Source organism: Danio aesculapii, chromosome 23 (genome assembly GCF_903798145.1).
Source record: "Danio aesculapii chromosome 23, fDanAes4.1, whole genome shotgun sequence".
Lineage (NCBI taxonomy): Eukaryota > Metazoa > Chordata > Actinopteri > Cypriniformes > Danionidae > Danio > Danio aesculapii.
Genome location: NC_079457.1, coordinates 43,744,061 through 43,755,782, shown reverse-complemented (window position 1 = coordinate 43,755,782; position 11,722 = coordinate 43,744,061). Strand labels below are relative to the sequence as shown.

Sequence of the window (11,722 nt, the reverse complement as noted above, 5' to 3'; positions counted from 1 at the left end):
ATTAGGTATCCTTTTTAAATAATGAAGTTTTGCAATAACAAAATACTTATAATCAAGCATATTATTTATGAACAAAAATTACTTTGAGAAAACAGCCTTTAAAATACAGGCTCAAAATAAAAAATTGACTGATGCATAAAAATAAAAAATAAAAACTTTTTTTCTTCTAATCATTGACCTTAAATCACATTAAAGTGAATACCACACAAACACGTCCAATGAAATATCCACACAGTTTATTTGTTTCAGATTTTTCGGGCAGTATGTACAAAAAAAGCAGTATTTACAGTGATGATGATTGCACAGGAAGAGGTCACAGAAGCAGCAGCTAAAAGGAAAGCATAACAATGTCTAAAAATTCATACCCTGTTATCTGCATGGGTTTTGTGCTGCATCTCTCATTTTTTCCCCAGACAAATTTAACTTCTGCACAGGAACAGCAAATTACAGTCATGTACACAGACAATGCAAACAAATGGTGCTAAAATCATCCACAAGGGGGCAGAGAAGGCCTGCGCAGAGCAAACAAAGGCAGACTAAAAACAAACATTTTTGAGTCTATTTTTATTGATATACAACCGATCCCAGTACCTCTAGGGGTTCTAGTTATAGTGTTAGAAATTCTTTGTACCTGTTGTAATGATCTCCAGTCTTTTAGTCTAGTATGAAACAAAAAATATTGGAAAAATAGCTCAAACATAAAGATATTTTAATGCAATGCGCCCCTCAATAACTGTCTGAAACCTCAGACTTCACAGGCAAAATGAAACTGCTTTTAGACAGGCTTCAGGGCAAGCTTGGAAAATGTCTCCAATATGATCAAAAAATGCCCATAAACTATTATGGTCTTTGCGATTGATGTGCTATATCAAAAGGAAAAGTGTCAATTTGCAGCATTGCCTGTAGATCTAAGCACATTGCATCAGCTTTCTTTTTATGGACTTGTTTTGCATCAATGTTTTTGGAATTTTATTTTTTTTTTGTGCGAAACATTACTGTTGTGAGATGTTGCAATGATTTAAAATAGCTGTGAACATATTTTAAAATGTAATATGTTCCTGTGATGGCAAAGGCGCATTCTCATCAACCATTTCTCTGGTATTCCTTTAGAAATAAGACAAATTAGGGCCCAATCCCAATTCTATTTTTGTACCCCTACGCCCTCCCCTTGGCCTTTTAAAACGAATGTGAAGGTGAAGGGCTTCAAAATTTACCCCTAAGAAATGGGACAACACTACAGCACCTGCACACGTCATCACAATCTCTTGTTTCATATGAGATCAGACGATCGCGACTGCTGTAGTTATTCCAGGGTTATTTTTGGGTATTTATCTTCAGGAAATCCCAAAAGGCATATATCATGTTATCATAACGATGTAATGTGGCAATAAGATCATAATTATACTATGCATTTACAACATGGCCATAATCAGATGTAAACACACCAAAAACAACATTAACATTATAGCAGACACTGTAAAAAGGTCATTCCCAGCCAGTAGACTTTTCTGACTGGGTATTCCAGTGTCATCGAGTGTCAGAACGTTGTGGGACTGCTGTACAGGAGTTATTAGGCATTATAGATCGCGAAATTTAGCGGTCTTTATTTTAGCGTTTTTTTTTTTTTTACATGATAGTAAAACACGAACACGGTTATAAATATATTAAACATGTGCTTGTTTGTTGTAAAAAATCATAATAATGACAAAAAATACTAACTTGTGGATCTCCTTACTTCCGGGTGCAACTATCCTGCCATTGTAGCTGGCGTTTTCTGGGAAATTATCTTACTCCACTCGAGTGTGGTCCTAAAAAATCTTCGTTCCAAGGGGTATTTACCCCTTCCCCTTAGCCCTACGCCTTCAAACTAAAGAGAATTGGGACACCCCTACCCCTTCACGGGAACACGCAAAATAAGGGGTAAGGCTAAGGGGTAGAATTGGGATTGGGCCAAAGACACTTTACACTGCCTTTAAATGGGTCATGAACTACCTTATATTGAATTTTTTGTCTTGCTTACCTTCACACACTCAAAAAATGATTTTGCTGCTTGTTCAAACTACTCATTTAAAATGAGTTGAAACACAATTTTTTTTAGACAACTTAATTGTTTTATGTTCATACCACATATATTTGTCAAGTTAACTTATTTGATTTATGTTAGGACAACATGAATGAATTGTGTGCAACCCTGTATTAAAAATGACTTTTGCTGCTTGTTCAAACTACTAATTAATGATGTGAAAAAACACAATTCTTAAGGCTTTTTGGGACAACTTAACTGTTTTATGTTCAACACACTTACATTTGAAACGATTAGGTTAAGTTAATAGATTTATGTTGTGGCAACATGAAAGAACCCAGCATTTTTTAACAGTTTACTTGGCCTGTGAAGCATTTTAGGTTTCAGATTGCCAGAGTCTGCTATCAGGATGGATCAATTATAGAAACTAAATAAAACAAACATGGATCAATAATGAGGTCTACATAACATCTTAATGGCGTAGGACGGGGGGCAGTAAAAAGGCAGTTTAATGAAAGCCGGTAAGGCTAATCTCAATGTATCATAAACAGATTACAAAATATCCTGCAAAGCTTCCCCCTGTCATACATTTTGACACTTAAAATAAGGCAACCCCAGACTACTGCCATATTTAAGCTCCATTTAATGCTTTTGCCTTTAATGGAAAGAGCAAACATTGACTGATTTTTGGCATTAATGATTGGTTGATTCGCAACAGCACGTTTGTGTGTGTTTTTTTTTTTTAAAAGTCTGTCACCTTGGCACACATTAAACCATCCATACTTTCAAACACAAAACAAAGAGCCATTGGAATTAAATCAAAGTAAGGAAAGCATCTCCACTTCAGGGTTTTGCAAATTTCCTTCTTTTCTGGAGAAGCAAAAGAATGAACGGTGCTCTATATGTGAATCTCAACACCTCTTGCTTTTATCAAGAGCTGCTTAAGCGGCAAACACTTCAACAATCAACATGTCGAACTGATCAATCAAAGCTGAGCATTAACCATGACTTACGGTTAGTCCTGCTTGGTTAGCTGGTTAGGAAACTGAGCTGAATTAGTTGGTTTACTCACTGTTGCTGTAACACTGATATGGCTACATTTCATATATTTTTGATGGGGGAAGGTAAGGCATCTGCAATTTCTAATCTAATATATTCAGAGGATGTCTGTCACACTTCACAAAACTGTCACATTTTTATGCTAATCAAAATGTGGTTATTTTCTTTGACTCACACTCATTAAAATGCCCCATTTCTCCATGCATTGATGACGGCAGTTATTTAAGAGCAACAGCATCTTCCAGTTTCTGACATCTTGCATCATTATTTTCCCAATTTCTCAATGCGGATCAAATCCCACCAATAAATATGTGCTATAAGGAGCTATATATTACATAAAAGGAGCTAAGGATGCATTGCCAGTACCTTATCTAAAATAGGCTCATTGGAAATACATGCTGTAGCCTACTTTTTGTTTTGCAAACTTAAAATACCTTGCTCCAGGTACGTTTCATTGCACAGTTCAGATGTCAAGTCCAGTAGAGGGCACTGTCTACATTTTTGCAAATCTACAATATGTATGCTTTGTTATATATTTCAGATACACTTCTTTCTTGTACATGTCCATGAGAAGATGGGACTTGTCATACAGATCAACCAAGACTAGTGAACCACTGACCTGAACCCTTCCCTAAACCCAACCAATAGTGCTTTCAAAAACATACATAAAAATTACATAGGTTCACTTAATGTTGTAGAGTCCTTTTCCCCCCCTAGAAAACGGCATGTTTTTGTGGTTTCAGAAAAAGTTTCACAAATATTAAGCACATATTTCCAATGAGCCTGTGTTGCACATATCGATTGCTCTAAATTTAATACAAATATTTTAATTTAACATTTAGACGAAACGTTAGCAGACTTTAGTCTTGTAGATGTACAGTATAAAATAATAATTTGCAGCTAATGGGTAATTATGTAGTTTAATGTTAATACATTCACTATTAACTAGGCTGATTTATACTTTCGCCTGGCACTGTATCGCGGACCTCCGCTGAGTGTGCATGCACCTCGCGAAATAGACAAGGATTTTATACTTGACGCATTCGCCTTTGAGATATTTTTTTTAAATGACAGGGAGCGATTAAAGGAAATCGACCATGAAATCAGATGGATAAACATTAAAGTAGGAAGTTTCCGGAACTTTATCATATTATTAATATTGTTCAAGATTGTTTAAACAAATTTTTGTTAATTATTTCAATGATTCATTCATTCATTCATTCATTTTCTTTTCGGCTAAATCCCTTTATTAATACGGGGTCGCCACAGTGGAATGAACCGCCAACTTATCCAGCACATGCTTTATGTAGCGGATGTCCTTCAAGCCGCAACCCATCTCTGGGAAACATCCATACACACTCACTCACTCATACACTACGGACAATTTAGCCTACCCAATACATGTCTTTAGACTGTGGGGGAAACCGGAGCACCCGGAGGAAACCCACGCAAACCCAGGGAGAACATGCAAACTCCCCACAGAAACACCAACTGACCCAGCCAAGGCTTGAACCAGCGACCTTCTTGCTGTGAGGCGACAGCACTACCTACTGCGCCACTGCGTCACCCTATTTCAATGATTATAAAGATTTTTATAACCATTCAAGATTTTTTTTTAAAGCAAACTTTGATGCATCACTTGCTTTTGTTCATATCTCGGACAGTTCTACCTATTAAAATATCAATGACAACAGAACATGGTATATATATATATATATAATATATATATTATTATGGCAAGAATAAAAGAAAAAAGTACACTTACTAGAGAAATATTGAGGTTTTTATTTGCATTTAGCCCTCTCCATAATTACTAGCCACACATTACTGTCTAGCTAGTTTGTGTCCTCTGTTTATATGCTAAAAAGGCAATAATGGTCCAACATTCCTGACCATTATCATCAATAAAGCCTATAAAACAAACTTAACCTGGCTTTAACAAACTAATACTTCAAGATTTTCTAAACTCATTCATTCATTTTCTTTTCAGCTTAGTCGCTTTAATAATCTGGGGTCGCCACAGTGGAATGAACCGGCAACTTATCCAGCATATGTTTTTACACAGCAGATGGCCTACCAGCCGCAACCCATCACTGGGAAACATCCATACACACTCATTCACTTACGCACTCATACACAACGGTCAATTTTAGCATACCCAATTCGCCTGCACTACATGTCTTTGCACTTGTGGGGGAAACCGGAGCACCCGGAGAAAACCTACGTGGACACGGGGAGTACATGCAAACTCCACACAGAAATGCCAACTGACCCAGCCAAGGCTCTAATCAGCGACCTACTTGCTGTAAGGCGAACGTGCTACCCACTGCACCATCGCGTCACGATTTTCTAAATTTTTTACAAAAACTTGCAATTTCTAGCTAAGAATTATTGGCCATCTGGTTATCCCTATGATCACACATGTACGGATCATAAAGATGTCTGTACAGGCGAACCAAAATCTCTTATAAGTGATTCATATTTACCAAATGAAATGCGGCACCCATGAACTGCTCAAGTCTCAAAAAATGTGCGCTCCGCCAGCCGAAAGCATGTCATGTGCACCCAAAGCGAACCTCCGCAAACACAGTGATGATGTCACATTTACCACACACTCGAGCAAACTAGTGAATGCGTTGAGTATAAATCAGCCTTGAATCAGATCTGGAAGCTTGTTACTCTTTGTTTTTAAAAAAATTCCCCTATTTTTTTCTTGCAATTGCTAGTTTCTATCATATTTAGCAATTATGAAGAAAAAAAAAGGAGAAAATCAGAGAGAAGTTTTATCAACTCACAATTTCACAAAATAAAATAGTGAAAAGTGGTCAGAACTTACAAAGCAATAAATTTGCAATTTACAGAGAAAAGGAAAGTGCGAATTTGAAGAAATAATGAGGATTATGCAAGAAACTTAAGAATTGCAGAATTGCTGGAATCGTATTTATCTTATTCATTCTGTGGTTTTCATTTTAGCTTACCCTAATGATTTTTTTCTCTGCAAGAAAACCTTTGGATTGGAGTTACTCTTAAATAATGGCAAAATATGTATTTGCCCAGCACTTATGGGTTGCAATAAATCAGATCAAGGGTTTTCACACCTGGAATCTTAATGAAAAAACATCAATATCAGAAGATGAGAAATGGCCCTGTCCCAAACAGGCACATGTACTGTCTCTTGCACACGTGCGACAACAGCATGTTTGTGATGTCCTCAAAACCTCAGAGTATTCCATTTGTCATTGCAGTTTTCAGAAGCATGCTCTATGCAGCCTTCTTTTCCATTTGGGACAGGGCTGGAAAAAAAGCTTTCATCGTGCAAGCAGAAGAAAAGTCCTTTAGGAGACAAACTTTGTATAATTAAATTTTAGCACAGTGTTAGGACCAGCTAGTTTCACCTTTCATGAGCTCAGTGACGTGAGAGGAGCTTCTCATTCATTTACTGATGTACTCACACAAGAGGACAATGAAGGACAAGCCTGAAGGAGGGTCAGTTTTTGGCTGTATTTTACACCGTCCCGGTTCTGGTCAGGCCTGTGAGGGTAGTGATGTGCTGAAGAGGCAAATGGTCACATGATCACGATTCGGAGTCATGTATATGTCACTCCTGCAGGCGACTGGTGTCGTCGTCCTCTTCTTCATCATCAAATAATGGCACAATCTCAAGCTCTCCTTGGTTTTTATAATGGAAATGCTGTTTGGACAATATGGTGTGGATAATAATCAGCTAACTGACACTGTATTAGCATGATCAATATGCACAAGACTTGACATATACACTGATAAACTTTATATACTGATATACACTGATAAACTTATTATACTGTACATTTATATTCACATTATTGTTTGTCTTTTCCATTCACATATATTTTCAAATGTAAATCATTCCCGTGATGGGACAGCCGATTCAAATGTTATCACTCGATTGAATGAGCATTATCATTGGTTATCAGCTGATAGATATGGGCCAGTAGGGTCCTTCTGCACCTACTGGTAGGCTCAGAAGGCTGTTATCATCCATCCACATGGCTAATCAGCTATAGACCACACACAATATGTAAAAATCCATGTATCTTTATCAATATTGTGTGAACAGCTTTCAGTCTCTTGAATGTTTTGTGCATACAAGTGATAGCTATAAGTAGCCTAATTGCGAATAACAAGGTGATTAAGGTAATTATTATAACAATTAGGGTAATTCTTCATAAATAATTTTTGGAAATATTGAAAAACATGGACTAATAAGTTAAAATGTTTTCCATCATGTTGGACTAAAAGGTTATGGAGTAAAAGGCCCTAAAATTTGTTCTTTTATTCAGCCTTATGAAACAGCAAAATTCATATGTAAATGATTTCTAGCACCATTATTCCTATTATGCACTGGTCTTATATGTGCAGGTCTCATCTTAATATTTTAATATAGGCTATATAATTATAGATACGATTACATCCCCAGATGACAAAAGAAGATGAATTAAGTCATATCTAACCTGTTGTTGGATGTCCATGAGGTGGTCAAACAGGAAGGGCTAGCAGTTCTGCGCAGACAGTGACATGATATATGTGAAAAAAAGAGTGGCATGCATTTGCACATTACATGATTGACCAAATGCATGCACAATACACTACTGTTAAAAAGATTTAAGGTTGGTACAGTTGCTTTTGAAACCCTGTTTTTGAAACTCACTTTACTAACCCCAAACGTTTGAGGTGTACACTACCTGACAAAAGTCTCATCGTTGATACCAGTTTTAAGAGCAGCAAATAATAACTTGACTTCTAGTTGATCATTTGGAAAAGTGGCAGAAGGTTTTTTCAATGAATCATCTGTTGAACTGCATCCCAATCATCACAAATACTGCAGAAGACCTATTGAAACCTGCATGGATTCTCATAGAAATCAGTCAAGTTTGGTGAAACAAAAATCATGGTTTGGGGTTACATTCAGTATGGGGGCGTGCGAGAGATCTGCCGAGTGGATGGCAACATCAACAGCCTAAGGTATCAAGACATTGGTGTTTACAAAGTTCCTGAAAGCAAAGAAGGTCAAGGTGCTCCAGGATTGGCCAGCCCAGTCACCAGAAACGAACATTATTGAGCATGTCTGGGGTAAGATAAAGGAGGAGGCTTTGAAGATGAATCCAAAGAATATTGAACTCTGGGAGTCCTGCAAGAACGCTTTCTTTGCCATTCCAGATGACTTTATTAATAGGTTGCAGAGATGTATGGATGCAGTCCTCCAAGCTCATGGGAGTCATGCACAATATTCAGTTTTTTTTATTCAGCAAAGTCAGACCTTACTGTCCTAATTAAATAATAAAAATCAAGGCATGACCATAATTGATTTTGGTAAAATAAGCCTAATCTAGAGGCCTTTGCCTTTAATATAAGCCACTTCTGATACCAAACAATCAACTAGAAGTCAAGTTATTATAGGCGACAAGACTTTTGTCAGCTAGTGCAAAGTATACAATTTAATTAGGTATTTTGGGAACACATCACAATTAGAGAAATCTCCGACATCTCTTGTAACTGATGGTAATTTCCTTAATTATCTGACAATTCCTATTTAACTGAAAGCCAAACTTTCCAATTTTCAGTGAATTTGTATGATGTCATGTTGTTCTAATGTAACAAAAAAGATTAAATCTTCACAAAAATGTTTATTTTGGTTATTTTGTATAACATTAATAACTAACATTGTTAACACGCTATAGCCACAACTAAAATTCTTTCGAATTATGACAGATTAAGAAACAAATCTATTAACTTTTTATTTTATTTCCACTGTATATAGAGTTAAAAATTCTAATGTTAGCTATAACTTCCTAATGCCTAAATTCACCTTTAGACCAGGCTACCAAGACTCACCGATGAGGATTTGTGATCATGCGGTCGCTCAAGTTTGATGCGGATGTCTGTACGGTTTTGATCTTGGTTTTTTCCACCATCCGTTTGTTGATTTCTCCCAGGACCTGAAAAATTAGACACACAAATATACGTTGCAGCTATAAACAACTGTACTATGGTTTATTTTGTATTATGTTGTCTAGCTAGTTTCTCTCACCAGGAGAGCTCCCCCTGCTGGTGGTACTGTTCGTGCTCATGTTGTCCTCCAGCCATGTGCTGTACGTGAATGAGTCTCGTTTATGAGGAGTATCTGCTGACGACAGACTCTCCTGAATGGGATGAAAAAAAATATATATATTTTAAAATTAAAATGCCCTAGGAGATGACTCTGTATTTGTGTGGTTTCTAAAAGTTGTATTAATGAATAGTGTGCTGTTCTCACCATGCCAGTGTCGTAGTCCTCTGTGGCCTCTGTTTCATTCTCCTCCACCACACTGGCGAAGCTGCTGGCATTGGAGGAGGAGCGGGACAGATCCTGAGCCTCAGGGATGGAGGGAGCTCGACAGTACAGGTTCGAGCTACAGACATATGCAGTAAAAAAAACATTGTGCATAATGAGTAACACGAGTGAAATACACAATTCTTGCCTAATCGCTTGCATCCACCAAAACTGAGTGAAAACTGAGGCTGTTTAATTAAACTAAACAACACTTACATTCAGTTATTTTATAAATAATAATAAAAATATGAATAATTTTTTTAAAAACTGTGGGCCATTTTGGTCCAGTGGACTGTTTTTAAAAGAACTCTCTGACCTTTCTTACTAACAATAATGTTAATAATATCTTAATGATATCTTTCTTGTCAATATTGTTTTCTTTAAAGTAATTATCATTTTCAACACAGCAAAATTTCCCCTGCACCTCAATTCATTGAAGTAATTCATTCATTCATTCATTCATTCATTCATTAATTAATTAATTAATTCATTCATTTTCTTTTCGGCTTAATCCCTTTATGAACCGCCAACTTATCCAGCACATAATATTGTACATATTATATAGTATCCATAAAGTAATATTGGTATTGATATTGGTATTTGAAACATTTTTTTTCTAAAAATGTTACTCTACTGGCGAATCAGTGATGCAGTGGGTAGTGCTGTTGCCTCACAGCAAGAAGGTCGCTGGTTCGAGCCTCTGCTGGGTCAGTTGGCATTTCTGTGTGGAGTGTGCATGTTCTTCCTGTGTTTGCGTGGGTTTCCTCCGGGTGCTCCGGTGTCCAAAGACATATGGTATTGGTGAATTAGGTAAGCTAAAATTGTCCGTAATGTATGTGTGTGATTGAGTGTGTATGGATGTTTCCCAGTGATGGGTTGCAGCTGGAAGGGCATCTGCTGCAAAAACATGTGCTGGATAAGTTGGCGGTTCATTCCGCTGTGGTGACCCTTGATTAATAAAGGGACTAAGCTGAAAAAACATAAATGAATGCTACTCTACTGTCTTTCTAAAGCTAATTTAATAGCATTTTGTGTGTGTGTGTGTGTGTGTGTGTGTGTGTGTGTGTGTGTGTGTGTTTACTTAATTAAAATGGCTTTTAATAAGCAAGTAGACTAACATTTTAAAAATGCTTTACATGGCCGTAGTTTGTTGTGGTGCAAATGACACCGCAAATGTTGTGAAATTAACCAAGCAAAACAAAATAAACAAATAAATGATAGCAAAACCGATATTTCTGCTATTTCATAAATATTTCATACATATTTATGTTATGTTGATGTATATTTTCGAGGAATATTGCTTAGTTGTCCTTAGAGAGTGGAAAACTTTGTGCTCTGCATTTCAATTGCTTTACTTGAGATAATGTAGAAAAGCTTACTAAGAAATTTGTAGCTAATCAAAAACAAAGAAGAGCTAAAGAAATGTTAATAATTATTACCATCTGTGTATACTTTATTTCCTTTGAGCTTTATGTTCTTCAATGTTTTTAATTAATTTACTTAATATTAAAACCCCAACTCAGTAATTAAAACCACAATTCAAGTAATATGTTGTGTTTCCTCCTCCCAGTATATTATGATTTTCCTCAGATGTTCATGGTTTATATAAAAGCTTAAGCAAATGATGTGCAAATGCCTCCTCTGAACAAGGCCCTATAATTAAAAACTAAACACTACTTTATAACTAAAAGTTTAAACCAGAGATGCCCAAAGTACAGCCCGCTGGCCAGAGTTGGCCCATTGTAACCTTTGATTTGACCCACCCTCCCATCTGAGAGGAGAGTGAGAATAATAGAGAGACACCTTTAACACAGAGATCATCATTCCTAATTTGACGTAACCGTTTTTGTTAGTTTTGTTGCTTAGCTACAAAAAAAGCAAACTGAAATGAATTGTTTCAATTAAATGATGTAAATGAATCTGATTTTTAAAAATGTAAATACTGTAATTTGACGAATGGAGTACTATGCAGAAGACATTGGCAAGCAAATCAAGGCAAAAATTTGTGCAATTCTGTTATAAATTAGACTGCTCTATTTTTACTGTAATAAGTTAATTATAAAAGGTAAAAAAAATACTGTATTGGTTAATATAAAGCAATGTTTCTAATCATTTTCAAATATTATAACATAAATTAGGAGATTACCCATGGCAACAATATTTACTGTACCTTCGGCCCACTAGCCTCAATCAAGGGTTTTTTTTTGGCCCTTCATAAGAAAAAGTTTGGGCACCCCTGGTTTAAAGCAAGGCTGCACGATACTAGAAAAAAAATGGATATTGTTTTTCTG

General features: G+C 36.4%; 1 protein-coding gene across 6 annotated transcripts in view; it reads right to left on the bottom strand.

Moving 5' to 3' along the window:
• Positions 1–214: 214 nt before the first annotated feature.
• Positions 215–11,722, bottom strand: part of rap1gapa (RAP1 GTPase activating protein a) — a 137,488-nt gene continuing 125,980 nt past the window's right edge. For all 6 annotated transcript variants that reach the window (XM_056448673.1, XM_056448675.1, XM_056448674.1 and 3 more), the window contains 5 exons: positions 9,375–9,510; positions 9,150–9,261; positions 8,954–9,057; positions 7,573–7,620; positions 215–6,773 (listed from right to left, as the gene is read on the bottom strand). In XM_056448673.1, coding sequence (XP_056304648.1) covers positions 7,612–7,620; positions 8,954–9,057; positions 9,150–9,261; positions 9,375–9,510 — 361 coding nt within the window. In that variant the 3' untranslated portion in view covers positions 215–6,773; positions 7,573–7,611. The remainder of the gene's footprint in view (positions 6,774–7,572; positions 7,621–8,953; positions 9,058–9,149; positions 9,262–9,374; positions 9,511–11,722) is intronic.